Here is a 21,633-nt window from a genome sequence, read left to right on the forward strand (position 1 = left end):
TATAGTGGGCAGCAGCATTTGAACCTCCAGTCTGGTGGCTGGCACTGTGATGTCCGTTGCTATTGTGCACATGATTAAAGCGCTCCGGACACGGTAAGCAGAGAGCTGGCATTCTGCTCAGCAGCTTTTGTAATTAAAGGCGATCCTACCAGTTACTATTAGTTGCATAGCACTAAATGATACAGTGTTTAAATGCAAGTGTTCACTGTAATAGCCATAATAAACACTGAACACAAACAAAAACTGATGCTAAGTAAAGTCATGACCTGAAGTCAAATTTCAAAAAACATGTCTTGAATGTTGAAATGATGTTGAGGCTAATTTTTTTATGTGGCATGAAGGGTCTAAATTTATCTTTTTTCCCAGTGTCCAGTTGTCTAATCATCACTTATTGATCAGCTTATTCTTTAAAAAAAAAAACCATTTATTTATTTATTTGAAAGGCAGAGTTACAAAGAGAAGAAGAAGACAGAGAGAGATCATCCATCTGCTGATTCGCTCCCGAAATGGCCACAATTGCCAGGGCTGGGCCAGGCTGAAGCCAGGAGTCAGGAGCTTCTTCCAGGTCTCCCACACAGATACAGGGGACCAAAGACTTGTGGCACTCTCCCCTGCTTCCCCAGGCACAACATCAGGGAGCTGGAGAGGAAGTGGAACAGCTCGGCCTTGCATTGGCACCCACATGGGACGTTGGCACTGCAGGCTGCAGTGTTAACCTGCTGCGCCACAGCACCGGCCCCTGAACAGCTTATTTTTTCCCTTAGTTAACCTGCTTTAGCATCTTTGTCAAAAATCTAGTGACCATAATTGTTAGGGTTTATTTCTGAACTCACAATTTAGTTTCCATCAATCTATATGTCCACACTTAGGGCAGTGCTACCCTGACCTGAACAGTGTATGTTTTCTAGTTTGCATTATAAGTTACCACAAATGTAGTGGCTTAAAATAACACAAATTCATTAGCTCACAGTTCTCTTCCTCCAAAGGCTTGGTAGACTTTGTAAGATTCTCTGCCTAGTTTCCTACAAAGCTGAATTCAAGCTGTTAGCTGGGCTATACTGTGCTCTGCTCTAATTTGGAATACCTAAGGAAGATCCCCCTTAAAAGCTCATTCAGGCTCTTGACAGAATACAGTTCCTTGTGGATGTTAGACTTAAATCCCAACCTTCTGGCTGTTGGTCAGAACCTATTTCAGCTCCTAGCTCACTTCATCCTCACCTTTTGTAAAATTTATTTGAGCAAGACAGAGAAAAAGAGAGCACTCCCATCTGCTGTTTCATTCCTGAGATGCTATAATTAATTTCTTAATCAGGGGTAGCAGGAACTCAACTACTTGAGTTACCAATACTGTTTTCCAGCGACTGTATTAACAAGAAGTTGAAAGAGGAGTCAGTGCTGGTGACTGAACCAGGGTACTCCGAAATGGGATGTGGGTGTCCTAACTGGTGTCTTAAACACTATCCCAAATGTCCACTCCACTCCATTCATCTTCAAAACCAGAAATGGTGTGGCGAATTCTTTTCATGCTTCAAGTCTCTCTGATGTCATCTTTTGTTCCCAGCTGGAGAAAACTCTGCTTTTCCCATGCAGTTAGATTGGGCTTATCCTGATAATCATTTTACTACATATCATACCATTGTCATGGGAGGAAAACTACTTTGCCAGAGGGCAAAGGTCACGTGAGCCATCTTCAAATTGTACTTACCATATTGTATCATATATGAGAATAAATTTTGAAATTGGAAAGAATAATCTTCTACTTTGCTCATCCTTTCCAAAACTGTCTTGGCTATTATTCCTTTCCTTTCCATATGAATTTCAGGACTGTCTTATCAGAAAGTGTCAAAATCTGCTGGAATTCTGATAGGGATTACAACAGATTTATGGACTGCTTTGGAAAGAACTGATGTTTCAACAATAATTGAGTCTTGAAGAAGAAATCTATGAACATGGAACCTGTTTCTATGTATTTACATTTTTTGTTAAGTTCTCTGATCTTGTTTCATAGTTTTCACTGTACAAGCTTTGGTGTCCTTTTGTTAAATAAATCCATTTTTAATTGATCATTGGTAGTAAACAGAAATAAAACTGATTTTTGTATATTAATCTTATAAGCTGCAAACTTTTGCTGAACTAACTTATTAGTTCTATCAGTTTCATTTTGTGTGGATTCTTTATGATTTTCTATATAGTTTACAAATTGAGACAGTATTACTTCCTTCCCAGTAACTTAACCACAAGAGTATATAAAAATATACTCTAATATCACTCCCTTCCTTCTTCCCACCTTTGTGAAAATGCATGCACACAGGCAAATCTACAGTATCTTATATGTTAAAATCTCAACAATACAGTTTTATAATTGTTGCTTCATTCAGGTATCTTTGAAATTATTTATGAATGAACAATACTTAAGTACCTTTATTGGCACTCCTTATTTCTTTGTGTGGATTTGAGTTACTGCCTTATGCCATTCTTTTCAGCTGAACAGACTCCTGCTAGTATTTACTGTGAGAAAAGTAGGTTAGAAACTAATTCTCTTGGTCTTTGCTTATTTGAGAATGTCTTTACATCATATATATTTTTGAAGAGTAGTTTTGCTTAATTGCCTGGGTTTTCTTCCCCCAGCTCTTGGAATATGCCATCCTACTCCCACTATCCTCCACTGCTTCTAGTGAGAAGTCAGCTGTTAATTCTTATTTTATCTACACATATCCTCTTCTGTGGGGAGATGAGAAATGCAAAGCATATGAAATCTTCTTTAATTTTGTTTCCTTTTCAATTAGAGGTATATGGATGCTCCTACTCTGTCAATAAAATCTGGGCTTGTTATAACTAAGTGGTATTCTAACTTAAAGAAAATTTACCATTAGAGTTAAGATACATGTCACACATTAAAGTGTGTAAAATAAGATTAGTTTGAATGAAAATGGTAAGGAGCTTTTATTATCACATGGTTATATGTTGGTAAACTAAAAAAATTTAACAAGCATACATGAACATAGTCACAGAACAGGAAGTAGTCCCAAGACATTGTAGGCCTAAGCATTACAAAAACTCTTAACACAATTATAGGTAATGGTGATAGAACCCAACTATGATATCTTCAGTATATTTGGCCATGCTATCTTCAGTGTATTTCAGATTCCAATTATATTACAAGAAATGGGACAAGTAATCACGGGGAAAATGAAAAAATTTCTGAAATAGGCATTTTATAGAATAAAGATGCTTCAGGATCAACTGCCCATACTAAAAAGTGATGATCTTACCTATTATAAAGAATAGAAATTCCAAGAAAATTCTAAAATTACCTGTATGTCTACCTGCCAAAATAATTGCAGAGTTAAGAAAAAACAGTAAACTAAGCTTGTACACCAAGATTTTCAAATTGGAGTAGGAGACGCTATTCAAACTGCTGCCTAGGGTTTGTCTTAATAAGAAGGGTACTAGAAAAACACAACATTGCTGAAGTGCTACAGTCTACTGCATAAGAAAAAAAAAGAAATTACAAGCATCACCATTTGAAGTAACATTTAAGTCTAAATACACATAAAAAGAAATAACACACAACTGTGATAAGAAAAACTATATTCTAAAATGCACACAAGGCAACACTATGGTTCTTTGGTTGCCACCCCCCCCCACCTCATTATTGACCAAGAATAATTATTAGTAAGAATTGTTTCTTAAATGAGATAATGGAGCAAATAGACACGCATCAGTGAAATATTTCAACCTAAATAGAGTGAGAAACTTCTCTAGAAGCCACAATGAAGAACCTGTGATGCTGAATAAGTTACAAAATGGATGCAGAATACATTCATCTTTGATGCAAAGCAAGGGGCAAGCTAGGAGGAAAATGAAGAAAAAAATTAACTTTGTAAAGGAAGAATTTTCTTTTCAAGGAAATAGCACAAGTTAAAAAAGAAAATCTTAAGCTAGGACATTATTCTGGAGAACTGTGGATTTAACAGAACTGTAAGCAAAACCTGTAATAACACAGTTTGAACCAGATGGCCACCAACACAAAGAAGAAACACACCAAGTCTTTGAGAGTCAAATCCACGCATCATAAAAAATGAACCAGTGCCATCTCTACCACAGAATCTGCAGGTGAGGTTAAAGAAATTATTTTGAGAATAAAATTTTATGCTTGACTTTGCATAGGCAAAGGTTCCCCATTATCTCTCAGATATTCATGATCTGATATTCAAAATGTCTAAGTCAGATTAACAGCCAGTGAGAGTTAGTTATGGAAACAAGGACAATTTAAAACAAATTTTTAACAACTTTTAGCTATTTCAAGTTTTTCTTGTCTTTCTTCAACACACTGTGGAACCAGACTGATTGAGTCCCTATCTGTCCTGGTCAAAGTACGCATTCTCTCTGTTCCTGGGGTTCTTATTCTGTGACATGGTTTAGGGTTCAATAATTTAAAATGTTTTATAACATACACACAATATATACATAACATAAATATTTATTACATAACAATAAATCAAAAAGTAATATTAAGCCAAGTTCTGAGTACAAACACCACCAGAACAGGATGCCTGTTTTTAAAAACCCTTGGTGAGGGAGATGGATGAATAAACACGGGTTTACAAATAACAAGAAAGCTGCTGTGACAGAAATGGGCACAGTGGATTTGTGAGTACACAAAGAAGACATTTAACTTCTCCACAGGGAAGTGAGAGAAAAAGCAGAGAGAATCAGGTCAGCGTCCCCATTCAGGATTAGTCTTCACAATGATGCCCTTCCTGCAGGAAGTAGACTTGCTGGCCAAATTTACCCAATTCCCGAAAGGAAAGAAAAGAGGGGGCTTACCTTCCCTCAGCTTAGGAAGCCTGTCACAAAGAATGAACCAGAGAACACAGGAACTAGGGTGACTGTCTCTACTGGGTATTACAGCAGAAGCTTACTTTTCCCTCTGGAGGTTCACACGGCAGAGCCTCTATGAGTGGCTTTTAACTCTTTTATTTTCATTGTTTACGTAATATATTCTAAAACCTAGAAAACAGGTACTTCCTGACAACATGGTTTAAATGTTTCTCAGTCATGACTAAGTCAAAATGAAAATTCAAGTCTCTCTTTTTGTGGGTAGGGTCTCTCCATGGACTTGACCAACACTTTGATTCTACTACTTGTGATATTTTTGAGTTTTGTACCTCAAGGTTAAGGAAAAGGGAGATAGTATTAAATATGATTGGTCTCTAAGTGAAACCTCCAAGAAATTACTAGCTTAAATATAAATCATTAACATGTGAGAAAGCTTTATTTTCTTCTAATTTCAGAAATAAATAGGAAAAAAATGTTAGGCCTTCTTATCCAGATGTCTTTAGGGCCCCCTAGTGACTAATTCTTGACTCTCAGTCTACATTCTTAAGGTAACAAGACCACTACAATGTATAAAAAAGAAGTTTCTGCATTTCCCCTCCCATACCTTTGGCGACATGGGTTGTCAGTCAGTTTTGTGTCTTCTACACACACCCACCACAAGGAAAGGGGGAAAGTAAAAATGCAAAAACAAAGGTTAGAAATGTGATCTTCACACTAACAATTTTTCCAGCTCATCCAAGAGCAATAGGCAAGGGCCACTTTAAAACTGCCTGTCCTGCTTTCAAAGTGGCAGAGAAAATTTATATAAACAATCAAAATAAATTGCCACCTTCCTCCAACTCATTTTATAATCTAGGCTTTCAGGACAAAAGAAAGTATATTGTAGCAACAGCTCAAATGATTCCATTTTGTTAAAAAAAAAAAAAAAAAAAAAGCTAGCTAACTGCTGACATTGCAACTAATCAGACTTGAGGTTAACTTAACAGATAAATGATGCGTGCTTGAGAATTCCAGAAACTGGCCTTGAGAAAGCCAGCTGAAATTGCAAAGTAATCTGGCTGGCCCCAGTCAGCATGACCAGAGGACTGGATTTATGACTGAAGGATGACGGCAACTACTGTGACTCCAACCAGTCCCTAATCACCCGACCAGAGGCCAACCTGTAACTGGTTCCCCTGGTTCCAGACTCCCCCTTTGGCTCCCCTTTGTGTTCTCTTCAAAAGTTCTCCTGCCTCCTTGAGAATCTGAGATGGTCTTGATGACAATTATATCTGCCACCTCATCAAGTTGCCCACCTCTTGAATAGACTTATTTCCTTGAATCAACTCCTATCTCTCAAGTACTGGCCTTCCAGTAGGGAGCAGCCTGATCTTATTTTTTGTAACAATATCAAATTGGATATAAATACATCATTCACACTTCGGCTATTTCCAAAAAAAAAAAAAAAAAAAAAAAAAAAAGTGTGACTACAAAAAATAGGATATAAGTCTCAGCTATATCACATTCCAGCAAAAATATTCTTTTTATTTTTTCATATGGGCAAACTTTAGATTCAAAACTGTAGTTTCTGGGGCTGGCGTCATGGTGCAGTAGGTTAATCCTCCGCCTGCAGCGCCAGAATCCCATATGGGCACCGGTTCTAGTCCCAGCTGCTCCTTTTGCAATCCAGCTCTCTGCTATGGCCTGGGAAAGCAGTGGAAGATGGCCCACATGGGAGACCCGGAAGAAGATCCTGGCTCCTGGCTTCGGATCAGCACAGCTCTAGCCGTTGCAGCCATTTGGGTAGTGAACCAACAGATGGAAGACCTTTCTCTCTGTCTCTCCCTCTCACTGTCTGTAACTCTACCTCTCAAATAAATAAATAAGATCTTAAAGAAAACCTGTAGTTTCCATACAAGTATCTGAAACTGTTGTCTCTAGCTTGAAAAGCAATAAGCAATGATGCTCTTTGAAAAATACCCTACAGCTGATCTTTAGTACTTGATAATATTCAAAGGAGAAGGAAGTACTTTAATTAAGTTATACATAGTTTGATACTTAATATGAATGAGTTTGATCTTTCTACATAGTTCTTGCTTCAACACTTTAATGTAATCCTTAAGACTTATCTTCATCTATTTGGAGATTTCAACTCATGTATATAAAAAAGACATCAGGTACTAGTTGTTAGAGGGTAAGAAGTGTATCTTTAGAGTCTGCTTCACATCACAACTGGTAGGGTTCTAAACACTTATTTAATGATATAATGCATGCCATTTTGTGATATGTATATAAATACTTACACATAAATACTATCATATATCTTCAGATGTTTAATGCATATATACAGATGTATAAAATATTCCAATTTTCCCCAGCACACATTTTTATAAGTCATCAAGTCACTCTGATTATTCTAAAAATTGTAAATGCGAATCTGGCAAGTCTTAGTGTTTTCCACAAGGACAATCAGCAACAAACAGCTACCTGATCTTCATCAAGAAACAGAGTAATGGGTTTTCTTCACCATTCCTTCTGTGGTTTTAACAACCAGGGGCTTCCCCAGTGGCTTACATCCTGATTCAAGTAATCAATCCTGACCTCTGGGCCCCGAGAACAGGAGATAAAAAGGAAAGAGGGAGGTAAAAGATACCAGTTCAACCCCATGCTGCATTTGAATGTTTTAAAGTGATATTCTATATCATAAGCCAAATTAACATGAATGGTACATGACTCTTCTGGTGGCTTGCTGACCTATTAAAGACAACAAAAGTGAGAACAAAGATGCTTACCTGTTCTTCTTGCATTCTAGCAGCACCAAGTTGAGAGAGAGACATGGAGAGCTTCTCCTGCTGTTCTGACAAATATTTCTGATAGAGGCTTAGAAGTTCTTGGCATTCTCTATACTGTAGCTGAAGAGGTGAGATTACAAGTTAAGGGAAAAAAACTCTAAAAAAATGGCTTAAAATTGCATCCACTGATGCTACTTTTCAAATTCCAAGAAACAAAACAGAGACAGAAATGCAATACTATTTAGTGAGAAAACAGCTGAGCATAAAGTCTTCAGAAGAAAACAGTTTATGTACCCATCTTCCCCCAAATCATAAAATAGTAATTCTCAGAGCAGTGACAGCTGTCTCATTTGAAGAGATATATCTCTTAATTCTTTAAATTTCAATAAATAAAATACTTGCAGATACTTGCAAGGGAACCCCTATCAAACAATATAAAAACCAACTGACAGTGGTTCACTGATCTAAATATGAGTTAAAACTATAAAACCCTTAGAAGAAAACATGAAATTATATCTCTGTGACCCTGAATTAGATGATCACCTAAAACCATGAACAATCAAAGAAAAAAATAATTGTATTTCAAAATTTTTGTGCTACAAGAAAACTGGAAAGACAACCTCCAGAATGAGAGAAAAACATTTAGAAATCATATATATGATAAAAGACCAGTATTCAGAATATATAAAGACCTCATACAACTCAACAAGACTATTAACCCAATTTTTAATAAGAGCAAAGGCTTTGACTACACATATCTAAGAAAATATAAATACTTCTAAGGAAAGTATAAAAATGGTCAAGAAGCTCAAGGAAAGATGCTCAACATAATCAGCCATTAGGGAAACACAAATCAAAAGCACAATAAAATACTACTTCAAATCAACGATAATTAAAGACTAATAATACAAGTGTCGACAAGGAAATGGATTAACTGGAGCCCTCTTGGACAGCTAATGGGACTGTAAATTGTGATGACTCTTTAGAAAATAACTTAGCAGTGTTTCAAAAGTTAGACAGTTACGTTGTGAGCCAGCTGTTCCACTCTTTTTTTTTTTTTTTTTTTTTTTTTTTTTTTTTTTTGACAGGCAGAGTGGACAGTGAGAGAGAGAGACAGAGAGAAAGGTCTTCCTTTTGCTGTTGGCTCACCCTCCAATGGCCACTGCGGCTGGTGCGCTGCGGCTGGTACATTGCGCTGATCCAAAGCCAGGAGCCAGGTGCTTCTCCTGGTCTCCCATGTGGGTGCAGGACCCAAAGACTTGGGCCATCCTCCACTGCACTCCCGGGCCACAGCAGAGAGCTGGCCTGGAAGAGGGGCAACCGGGACAGAATCCGGTGCCCCGACCGGGACTAGAACCCGGTGTGTGCTGTTCCACTCTTAGATACATACTCCAGAGAGTTGAAAACAGAAATCCACACAAAAACTTCCATGTGTGTATTCAGAGCAGCACTATTAATAACAGCGAAATAGTGAAAGCAGCCTAAATGTCTACCAACTGATAACTGGATAAACAAAATGGGGAACTGTGGAATACTGGTGCAGTAGAATATTATTTGGCCATAAAAAGGAATCAAGTACTGCCATATGCTGCAACAGGAATGAACTTTGAAAACTTTATGCTGAATGAAAGAAGCCAGACAAAAAGAGGCCACATATTGTATGGCCTCATTTATATGAAATGTCCAAAATGGGCAAATCCATACAGACAGAATGTAAATCAGTAGTTGCTAGGGATTGGGACTGGGTAAGGAACTGAGGAGTAACTGCTAATAGGTACCAGATTTAGGGAGAAGGTAATGAACATGTTCTGAAATTAGATACTGAAGGTATCTGTATACCTTTAGGGATATACTCAAAACCACTTAATTATATACTCCAAAAGGGTACATTTTAGTATAGGTGAATTATATCTCAATAAAGTTATTATTTAAAAAAAAATGGGGGCAGGAGTAGTATCATTGTTGTTTAATTTACAAAGGAAGTTCCTATTTACATTAAACATAAAGGGATTATAAGTTGACATGTGTCATGGTTTTGTTTTGCACAACACCGGTTAAGTGAATGTTTCCTTAATAAAACTACCACCATGAAGTTTTCTGCCCAGATGCCTCTCCACATTTTTTATAGTCTGGTATTAAAAATATGGCAACATAACCTGGGGTACTCTCTTTCACAGCTCCTAAAACTTACACTGTACACAGGGTACTACTACTAAATAATCAGGTGTCTGAGAATCCCATCTAACAGTTTTGTTCCTTACTTCTCAGTGTGGTAACTTCCTCCCCAGGACCCCTTTTCCTTCAGACCATTCCTGAATCTCCCCCTTAACATTTAATTTTGCATCCTCTTGGTAAAGTAATCACTTTCCAGTGGGATCATTCTGTATAAACTCTTTTACAACAGGTCATCATGAATAAGAGTGGGAATGGTGATTGATTTCAGCATTCCTAACAGTTCCATAATCTAATCATCGCTTCTGGGAAGATTCCTGTTCTAATAACTTTTGCCAATCATGACTGCATAAATAACCAATTGCTTGATTATTTTCATTATTAAACTTTAATAACAACAACAAAAAAGCAGTCAGTGATAGCTTACATAGAAGAAGAGCTGGTTCACAATGAAAGAACAGTTTACAAGGCTTAGACAATACATTAATTAGAACAGCTTGTTGAATGCCTGGCACTTAAAAAAAAAACAATAACAATAGTATGAGTGGTGTCTAAATAAGCTAGTAAGTTTTCAGAGTCCATCTATCTTGGACCAGGCTGGTTTTACATTTCCTCACTTTTTGTCAGGGAGCTCCAAAAGACAGAAATGATTTGTGGAGGCTCCAGGAGTCTCTGCTAGCTATTATGTATATAAAAAGAATTTTTTATTCTAGTTGTTACCATAGGCAGTAATGTTTATAGTAGGTGAACATATTAGTCTGGTCACAGAGTGTGAATTTTACTCTGGAAAAATCAAGCCCAATTATACAGCCTAGGAGTTAAATGTCAGCATTTGAGACAAATTATAGGCAAATTCATTTAAACACATGCTATGTGGCAGAATATAAAAACAGGTAGTCCTACCTTTATCAATTTTTTATGTCTTTCTTGATTCACCAGCTTTCAAAATATCCCCCCTTTCCTTCCTCCCTAGCACAATGAGATTTCAGCTCTCCATCTGGAGAGAGATTTATGTTAGGAAAATGCAGGTAAAAGGCCCTCTTCACTGATTTGGGGGGTACAATGAAGAGAAGATATATTTGACTCCGTCCTGGCCAACTGACAGAAAAAATGCAGTAGACATAGAAAAACGAACCTAAGGGAAAGAGTACAGCAAACCATGACATGAATTTAACACACTGGAGTCTGTCAACCACTATTTAAAAACTGAACAAAACAGCCGTCATCACAATCTCTTCAGAGAGAGTCTTTATATAACCTAAACATAAAAAACATAAATTGCTATTAAGCAAGATCACATCAAAACCTAAATACTGAATTAATTATCTGAGATGGTTGTGTGAAATGGTCATTTTACAAAGTTTAAAGTCTTCGTTCCAAAATGCATTACATAGAAAAATAAAACTAAAGATCAAAGCAGAATGAAGAGAGAGATGAACATTGAAAAACTCTGTATGACAGAAAAACCTGAGGTGGAAAGAGGAAGACTCAGAGACTGACGTACCCTTACTGGGCTGTCAAAGGAGAGGGGAGAGGTTGGCTTACGCTTCAAGAATTGAAGAGTGCATCCGCATCACCTGGTCTCACCCTTTCTCTGACACCTGAGAAACTTGGATCTGGAATTTAGTAATCCTAACCTAATGCAGAAGCAAAGGGAAGCTTCTGTGAGTGGAAAAAAGGTGAATCAGTAAATTTAAAAAAAATATTTTTAGAAACAGAATTCTTTGGAAAAATGGCTGAATTCCATTCTAGGTAAGCAAAGTACAAAGTGAGCATGAAACAACTTTTTACGGTATAATAACAAGGAAGTGCTCAAAGATAATCAGATACAGTCTTGTCACAGGAATAGGAGCTAGCTTGAGGAAGACTCATGGCCAAATTTGGTCAATTTGAACACTAAAGTAAATTAGCTACACTATTAATAGAAAATAGAAGAGATAAAAATCCACCAGTTCATAGTGAGACATCAAAACAGGAGAAAAAGTAGAAGGGAAGAAATTCGAAGGTTGTCTTTACAGAAGGATGCTAGTGCTTAGAAAGAACGGTCAAAGTTTCAAAATGACCATTTTACAAACTCCCAATGTACTTCAGACAAGGATCATTAATGGATACTAAAACCATGAGGTGAAAGGTTAATGAATAAGACATTCATACGGTGTCAGGATTACTTACTTATAGCAAAGCAAAGGTGTACTTTAAATGGTGAAATCTGATGGTCGCCACCCAGATTAAGTCAATAAATTTAGGAGCACTAATAATGGAAAGCTGAAATCATGTACCTCCTAATGCATGAAGTAGATAACAATGCCGATGAAACAGTCTTGACAGATGTGTTTAAACTGAATCTAATTAAATGTGTAAACCCAACTCCCACTTAATAGGAATTAGGTGAAATAAAGGAAAACGTTAAATTATACCACCAGAATACAAACAGTTTCATAACGTGGGAGATTTTACAAAGTATGTTCCCTAAACTCTTCATAAGTCAAAGTCATGAGGGAAAAAGGCTTAGAGTGGGAGATCTATTCCACATTAGGAGACCCAATACAGCCCATGAATCATGACTAGATCCTAGATTGGAGAAAAAAACAACTATAAAATTCATTATTGGGACATCTAAAAAAATTGGAATGCAGCGCTGGCATTCCACATGGGCAATGGTTTTAGTCCCGGGTGTTCCTCTTCTAACCCAGCTCTCTGCTGTGGCCTGGAAAAGCAGTAGAGGATGGCCTCAGTGCTTGGGCCCTTCCATCCACATGGGAGACTGGGAGGAAGCTCCTGGTTCCTGGATTCAGATCTGCCCATCTCTGGCCAATGTGGCCATTTGGGGAGTGAACCAGCAGATGGAAGACCTTTCTCTCTGTCTCCCTCTCTGTAGCTTTACCTCTCAAATAAAAAAAAATCTTTAAAAAAACTTAATATGGATTCCATGGAACAAATATTAATTTTCTTAGGTATCACAATGTATTCAATAAAGTGAAGTATTCTTATTCTTGAGAGATGAGTCTGAAGAAGGAGTAACATATTACACCTGTCACTTTCAAGATCTAAGTAGAAGGTATATGGCAACTCATTACAATTGTTTTCAACTTTTCTTTTTTAAAAAACATTCTTTATTTGAGAGGTAGAGTTACAGACAGAGGGAGAGACAGAGAGAAAGGTCTTCCATCCGCTGGATCACTCCCCAAATGGCCTCAATGGGCTGGAGCTGGGCTGATACGAAATCAGGAGCCAGGAGATTCTTCCAGGTCTCCCACATGGATGCAGGGGCCCAAGCACTTGGACCATCTTCTACTGCATTTACAGGCCAAAGCAGAGAGCTGGATTGGAAGTGGAGCAGCTGACACTCGAATCAGCGCTCATATGGGATACCGGTGGCATCACAGGCAGAGGCTTAGCCCGGTATGCCATGGTGCTGGCCTCTCAACTTTTCTTTGTATCTGAAAACTAGCATAATTTTTTAAATGTTGGGAGAAAACTCTTTTTTGGCTTTGTTTTTTTATTTATATGCATTTTTGTTTCTACTATTACTCAATCTCTTCTTGTCTTCATACTTTTGCCATAAGTTATCATGGGAGAAGCAGACCCACAAGCATCAGGTTAGTCTCTTAAGAGCTCTCCAGGATTCCATTTGCCCTCAGTCATTAAGTCAGGTGACAAACTGTGATTAGGATCTGATGATTTGTTAACCAGAATTTGCCCTGAGTGCTTGGAAGGGATACATCCTAGTTTTTTCCAAGTCATTTGACAAATGCTATCTGCGTACTCTGTAAGAAGCATAAGCAGTACAAGGGCAGTCATACAGTCAGTAAAAGCACAGCTTTGGATCCCAGCCCAACATTCTAGGTTCAAATCTTAATTCTTGGATTTAGAAATGATGTGACTTTGGCAAATAACATCTGCAATGTAAAATGGATTGTTGGTAGAAAGAAAAACTGATTGTTAGTGACAAAATAATTTTAGATAAAAGTTTATACCTGTTTATTAAGTTGTGATCTGCGCATGAGTACAACCCCCTGATACAAGTCTGTTACCTAATTAGTGGATTCAACTAGCTCCTTTAGAGCTTTTTAGCTCCCCTCCTTGTTTCTTAGCGAATTTGATAAAGATGGGGCAGAAACACACATGAACTGAGATTCTTTAGAATTCTGTCTTTGGCTCAGGTCACTATACCGGTTTGTTTTTCAGGAAACCATTTACACAATGGAGACTCCAGGTTTGTTTCTTCAATTCTAAAGCTAAAAGCACTTATGCAGATATCCTATACAATAGGCTATCAATGTGCCAGATTGATCAGAACTTTGATTTCTTCTTTTATAGTTTCCTATTCACATAATGCTCTAAGAGAATGCATACTTCCAAGCATTCTTTTTAGACACTAAAGGTAAGGTTACAAAAATATTTCTATTGAAAGCCACATATTTTCCTCTTCTAACCTGCTTAAAAATTTCTCCTTTATTCAAAGGCTCCATGTTTCAGCTATAGCTGAAGAAGAAATATTTTTCCCACTTGGAAAGGCTGCGTTAAATCAATCCAGCCTTTTATGAGTTACAAGGAACTAGCCTAGACCTGTAGAAGAAAAAGCTGTGATCACACTCCTCCTCCCTCAAGTGAACTGCATAGCAATGATTAACACTTGAAATTTTCCAATTTCAAAAAGGGTAAATTCCTAATGAAATAGACCACTGGAAATGGTCTGTACATGACACTTTCCAGGCCCCGAAAGGCTGCTCAGTAAGACTGGCCTTGTGAATGACACTTTGTGTAGCAGAGCTCAACACACTAAATGGGGCCCTCCCAGCTCCAGCCATGAGGAACAAAGTAAAAGTTCCTCAGAAAGAAGTCATCTTAATCCACGCCCGCTACCTTCAAGCAGAAGAAATTTGTTCTTGTCATTTAATTATAAAACCCTCCATGAGGGTTTTTCAATACAATACCTCTGGCTCTTCTAACTCCTGTATTTGTCTATTTTAGTTATTTGTGTGGTTATGTGAGACCAGTCATTTCTCAGTGTTTAAGAGGTCCCTTGATGGTCTCCTTCCTAAAAAGAAGAATCCAGTGGCCTTACGTATTCCACATATATTTCATTTTCCAGCTCTTTCACTTTTGTGCCTGTCATCTCTCCCTTGTGATTCCTCATCGGATAGTTCTTGGAAAAGTCAAATACTACCATCACCTATCACAGAATTAAATGCCTATCACCAGAAACAGGTGCATGAACTTGAGTGTTCACATACAGCTCAGTATAACCTCTACTGGGGGGTGGGGCAACTTTAAGTGCTTTGAAGACATTATATTTCATTCTCATTAAAAGAAAAAATTTCTCGGTTCTATTATTAGTCTCATTGTACAAATAAATTTGCAGCACAGAATGATTAACAACTTACTCCCAGATATGCTGCCAGTGAGCCGAGATGTGGAGTAAAGTCTTAGAACTACCATACCAGAATTTCCTTAAGATGGAATGTGTGCTGGGTTTTGCTAGAAGGCAGATTCTGATTTTTTGAGATCTGAGATCCAAAAGCTCCAGATCCTACGTTTCTAGCAAACTACTGCTGCTGCTACTCTGGAGAGACATTCTGGGTGTACACATCATCTCTAAGACCCTTTTCTCCACCAGTGGCAGGAGGCTCATTCCCCTCCTTTTCAATGATGTGTAATACACTGTCAAATTCCTTTATTTCCTCCCTTTAATCCATCCTTAGAATATATTATAAATATATTCTAAGTTCTTACACAATAGATTCACATCTAATATACTGAGAATTTATCTGTTTTGGTCAACTGTTTTGTTTTGGAAGGAATCACTTACAAAGCACCGTGGCTCACTAGGCTAATCCTCCGCCTGCAGCGCCAGCACCCCGGGTTCTAGTCCTGGTTGGGCGCCGGGTTCTGTCCCAGTTGCTCCTCTTCCAGTCCAGCTCTCTACTGTGGCCCGGGAGTGCAGTGGAGGATGGCCCAGGTCCTTGGGCCCTGCAGATCCTTTGGGCCCTGCACCCGCATGGGAGACCAGGAAGAAGCACCTGGCTCCTGGCTTTGGATCAGCGCAGTGTGCCGGTCGCAACGTAGCCACTTGAGGGGTGAACCAACAGAAAAAGAAAGACCTTTCTCTCTCTATCTAACTCTGCCTGTCAAAAAAAAAATATATATATATATATATAAGATGTAAAATTACCTATTTTTTTCATTTGAAGGAAACAATATTTGAAACTTTCAGAACAGTTTAACATTTCCCTTGTGCTTGAAAACTGGGGTGGTAACAATTAGCAAATATTGGCCGGCGCTGTGGCTCATTAGGCTAATCCTCCGCCAGTGGCACCGGCACCCCAGGTTCTAGTCCCGGTTGCTCCTCTTCCAGTCCAGCTCTCTGCTGTGGCCCGGGAGGGCAGTGGAGGATGGCCCAGGTCCTTGGGCCCTGCACCCGCATGGGAGACCAGGAGGAAATACCCAGCTCCTGGCTTTGGATGGGCTCAGTGCCGGCCGTGGCGGCCATTAGGGGAGTGAATCAACAGAAGGAAGACCTTTCTCTCTGTCTCTCTCTCACTGTCTATAACTTTCTCTCTCTGTCTCTCTCTCTCACTAACTCTGCCTGGCAAAAAAAAAAAAAAAAAAAAAAAAACCACACACAATTAGCAAATATTACCTGTAGGCCTTAAGACTTTATATTATAGGGAAAGTCAATGGGAAAAAACAATTAAAATTCTTTTCCCTACTTTCAAATAAAATCTACTCTCTACCTTGCCCAAGCATACTTTTAAGCCTAAATTACAGTAGCATTTCTGAATTCAATTCAACACTGCCAGACCATTAGCTATGGTCTTGGGGAATAGCACAATGACCAAAGGTGCATGCATCTTTTAAGATAGCATGAAACTATCACCCAATATGAATAATTCTAGGTAAAAATCAAACAAAGTTGACAAAATAGTATCCATAACTACAGTGAAAAGGGCAAGTTCTTACTCAATGGATTCACATCTAACACTGTAAGGTTAAATTGGCAAAACTAGTATAAATATATCATTACTTGACGCTGAAAATGAAGCAACTGATCACAAATGCAAATTACTGCTCAGAGAAAAATTAAGTAACTTCTGTGTAGAGGTTTATTATCTAAACTCAGCAAATGCTGCAAAGATGGCAGATAATAAAGCATTTTATGAACAAGTTCACCTCACTGGTTCTTAATATAATTGAGTTTATATGGACTGTTTAGCAGAATGATGCTTAAAAAATTGGTAAAAAATCAGATTATTTGCCTGACCCTCTACTTAAGAAATATTACAAAGGAATAACCTAAAACAACTTAGAAAAAAATTTTACAGTGTCACTAAAATCAAGCAGTTAGGTTTTGCTTTAGTATTTTAACACTATTTCCTTCTAAATAAATTAATCTAAGAGGCAATATTTAAAAGAACAATCCCTGAGGCCTAGGTTTTTACTATGCACTCTTAACAGCAATTAGACCTACTTCAAAATTTAAAAGTAACAAACAGAATACTTATAGCTAGTGATTTCTATTTTATTTTTTTCCTGTGTGTGTATGACTGTTTTAAGTAATTCTGCTAGGAGGCAGAAACTGCTATTTAGTGGTGATTTTTTCCTTGAAAACTAAATCTCAGCTAACTCAGCTCACCCAATTCTGCACTGGAAAAAGGGAAAATATCCTCTTTCAGACAAAGATAAAACAACTAAATATAGAAGGATATGTTTATAAAATCGGGTCAGTGTTAGTAGCCAGAAAAAAACACAAACTTATGGAAAAAGATAAAATAAGTGTGGTGAGATTTTGTTTTTCCAGACAAGATGAAGTAGACACAATTCTCCCTATCCTCTTATTATTATTTTTTTAAAGATCTATCTATTTATTTGATAGGAAGAGTTACAGAAATAGAGAAGGAGAGACAGAGAGAGAGGAATCCTCCATGCACTGGTCCACTCCCCCAAGTGGCTACAATGACTGGGGCTGGGCTACGCTGAAGCCAGAAGCCAGGAGCTTCTTCCGGGTTTCCCACAGGTGTGGCAGGGATCCAAGGACTTGGGCTATCTTCCACTGCTTTCCCAGGCACATTTGCAGGGAGCTGGATCAAAAGTGGTATAGGGGGGACTCAAACTGATGCCCATATCGGACGCCAACATGCAGGCAGCAGCTTAACCTGCTGCGCCACAGCGCCGATCTCTCCCTATCCTCTTATTAAGTGCAGCTAGAACTCCTAGTTACACACATTAAAACAAACATGAGATGACTGAAAAATGGAGAGAAAGTAGATTGATTAGGGGCCTCAGAGCCTGAGGAAGGACATAGCAATGGGGTGCTTTTTTTTTGGGGGGGGGTCTCATATCCTGTACTGGGCTTTGAAGGAGTCAGCAACTAATAAATGTCAATGGGCAAAGCTCTCAAAAAGAAACAAAAACGCAAGGGAAGCCTGCTGGAGGAAGCCTCGTCTGGACTTCTCTGACCCCTGGGGTGATATCAGGGAAGACTGAGCAGACAGCCAGGACTGTAGTCTTCTGCCCTTAGCATTGTCAGCGGGTACCTCATAGCAAGCAGGAAGATGTCAACAGAGAGCTAGCAGGTAGGTGAACTTCCAACCCCACCAGCAATAATGACATGCCCATCCCAAGGTTTCAAAGGAGACCAAATGTGGACTCTAAACTTCGACTACCCCAGCCAGGAAGTAACAAGAAAAATACTTCTTCGTACACTGGGGTGGTATCACAAAAGTTTTGCTAGGAGAGATTATTTAAATAAGACTAGCAATGCCCTGACTCCATGTCCCTGCCTGGACTGGTTCCTGGGCATTCTAGTCCCAGCAAGCAGACTGTATGGTGAAGGGATGGGGCAAAAGGGGGCCAGGACCCAGAGTCTCTGAGGTGCCCCTCTTCAGCTTTGTCTTGGTGTGGGAAGCAAATGGGCCCCTCCACGCCTGCATTGGGACTGATGGTAAAACGGAGTTCAGGAAAGTCTAGTGGAAATTTCTGTCTCGGGAGGTACTGGGGAAGTTAAATCCTTGTACGTCTGAAACAGTGCATCGGTATAAGCATTGTTATAAATTGGACTGGCCCAGTTTTCGTCCAGGCTCCAGCTTACCGTCTAATTTTGGAAGGAATTCTAATACTCTGAATAATCAGACTTCTTTTCTCTAAAACTTATAAATTACAAGAACCATCTGATCTTACAGTCCAGAAGAAAGAATTGATTGAGGAGTGGCAACCAGAACCTCTTGTTCCTCTTGTCTCCAAAGACCATCCTGCTCTCAACTATAACACTGTTTCAGGCCCTCCAAGCCACAACATTGTGCTGAATGGAAATGAATGTGTGAATGTGGCCTCACTTAATAGTCTTGGATTGCTGGATAACCCTAAGGTGAAGGCAGCAGCCTTAGCCTCTCTAAAGAAGTATGGTGTGGAGACCTGTGGACCGAGAGGATTTTATGGCACATTTGATGTTCATTTGGATTTGGAAGACTGCCTGGCAAAATTTAGTAAGATGGAGGAGGCCATTATATATTCTTATGGGCTTGCCACCATAGCCAGCGCTGTTCTTGCTTACTCTAAGAGAGGAGACATTGTGTTTGTAATCGTCGCAAGGCTTGTGTAACTCGATATTTCATTGTGGTAAAAGGAATATACATGAATACTGAAACTATTTGTCCTCTTCCAGAGTCGGTTAAATTAAAATACAAATACAAAGCAAGGATCTTTCTGAAGGAAAGCCTTTCATTTGGAGTCCTTGGCGAGTATGGCCAAGGTGTCACTGAACACCATGGAATCAATATTGATGACACTGATCTGATCAGCACCAAATACGGAGAACTCCTTGGTTCTGTGGGAGGTTTCTGCTGTGGCAGGTCCTTCATCATTGACCATCAGCAACTCTCTGGCAAGCAATACTGTTTTCCAGCTTTGTTACCTCCCGTTAGCTGCTGCTGCCATTGAAGCCCTCAACATTATGGAAGAGAACCCAGGAATTTTTGCAGTTTTGAAGGAAAAGTGCCAAAAAATTCATTAAGCTTTACAAGGCATTTCTGGATTAAAAGTGATGGGGGAATCCTTTTCTCCAGCATTTCACCTTCACCTGGAGGAGAGCACTGGGTCTTGAGATAACGGTGTTAAACTGCTTCAGGAAATTGTAAATCAGTGCATGAACAGCAGTACTGCGTTAACTCAGGCAGGCTATTTGGACAAAGAGAAGTGCCCCCCTCCCCTGAGCATTAGGGTCCTGGTCCCAGTGGAGCAAACAGAGGAAGAGCTGGAGAAAGCCGCAGCCACCATCAAGGAGGTGGCCCCGGCTGTCTTACTTTAGGCTGAGCCCAGCCCTGGTGGCTCTTGCCACACGACTTGTGGAAGAAGAGACCTCCTGCTGGCTAGGGAGAGCCCTAAGGAGAACTCCAGGGTGTTTGGCAGGATCATCACCAGTGTGCATATGGGCCAAATGTGTATCCATGAGAAAAAAGCTGATTATTTCTAAAAAGAAAACACATATAAAAACCCAGGAACTGATTTTTTTTTAAACAGGACAGCTAATGAAAGCATATAACATGTATTTAAACTGTGCTATTTAGTACTATTTAAAAGCTTTATTACCCTCGGATTTTGTATTCTTTTCATTGTCATTGTTTAAAACTGGAGCCTCAGTTTGTCTTCTCTCGCTTCTATTAGTAATGATTCTGTATGCACTCCAGAAGACTGTCGCCTAGGGAAGTGACTGTGCAGCGTTAAAGCCAGAAACATTCTTCATTCCTGGTACAAAATGTGTAATTGAAGATCTGACCCAGCCAGTTCTTTTCCAGTCTTCATCACGTGAAACTAAAACTATGTAAAGGAGCACTTTTTTGCGGGATTATTACAGACTTTTCATTATATTTTATTCCTAGAATTTTTATATGCATTAAATATTAATGTGACACCATTTCTAATCTAAGCATTCCTAACCACAGAATACTCATTACAATTCCTATATAAGCAATGATTTAAATCAAATCTTATAATGATTGACCTTTGCACTTACATGTTGACTTCTAATCTGTTTTAAAAAGATTATCATGTTGATCCCAAAATAAAAACTATATCCTTGGTATCTAAAAAAAAAAAAAAAAAAAAAAGAAAAGAAAATAAGACTAGCATATCATACACTAAATTTCCAGATACTTGCACACTGAAAAAAATGACTTGCTATACCAATGACCTAAATAAACTTGAATGAGAAAAGATAATCAACAGATGCTAACACCAAAATGACATAGATGTTGGAATTATCTGGTGAGGATTTAAAAATATTCATAATTAAATGCTTCAATGCATAATTATACATATGACTGAAACAAATGAGAATGTCTCAGCAAAGAAGTAGAAGGAATAAAGAAGCAGCAAATGAAAACTTTAGAAATGAAATAATAATAATAATGAGCTTACTGGATGGGCTCAACAGCAAACCAGAAAGGATAAAGAATTGGTGAAGTTGAAAATAATATAATAGACGTTTCCCAATTTGAACAACAAAAAGAAAACTGAAAAAAAAAAAAGCAGAGTCTAAGAGGTATAACAAAAGACCCAAGATCTGTGTCATTGGAGTATCAAAAAGAGAACAGAAAGAGGGTGGATATGAAAGAATAGCTGCAAAGTCCCCACATTTGGGTAAGAAACATAAACCTAGATTCAAGAAGTAGAGAAAACCCAAACAGGATAACGGAAAGAAATCTATTCCAAGACACATCATAAACAAACTTCTCAACACCAGAGGTGAAGAAAAATCTTGAAAGCAAGAAAAGGCAGCACCTTATTTCAAGGGGAGAAATTTTTGAATGACAGTGGATTTCTCATCACAAAATATGGAGGCCAGAAGGAA

At 38.5% G+C, this 21,633-nt stretch overlaps 1 protein-coding gene and 1 pseudogene across 11 annotated transcripts in view; one reads left to right on the forward strand and one right to left on the reverse strand.

Moving 5' to 3' along the window:
- The window catches only part of KIAA1328 (KIAA1328 ortholog), a 336,489-nt gene that overhangs the window by 207,833 nt on the left and 107,023 nt on the right, over positions 1 to 21,633 (reverse strand). For 6 of the 11 annotated variants that reach the window (XM_017344119.4, XM_002713504.6, XM_089305780.1 and 3 more), the window contains one exon: positions 7,614 to 7,741. In XM_017344119.4, coding sequence (XP_017199608.4) covers positions 7,614 to 7,741 — 128 coding nt within the window. Of the gene's footprint in view, positions 1 to 7,613; positions 7,742 to 10,688; positions 10,905 to 11,289; positions 11,388 to 11,957; positions 12,084 to 15,597; positions 15,841 to 21,633 lie in introns of those variants that run through there. The other 5 variants (XM_089305782.1, XM_089305784.1, XM_089305781.1 and 2 more) reach the window with 5 other exon arrangements.
- Positions 19,157 to 20,224, forward strand: LOC103349354 (serine palmitoyltransferase 1 pseudogene; annotated as a pseudogene).

This window comes from Oryctolagus cuniculus, chromosome 10, assembly GCF_051225735.1.
Source record: "Oryctolagus cuniculus isolate XC-2025 breed Fujian yellow rabbit chromosome 10, ASM5122573v1, whole genome shotgun sequence".
NCBI lineage: Eukaryota > Metazoa > Chordata > Mammalia > Lagomorpha > Leporidae > Oryctolagus > Oryctolagus cuniculus.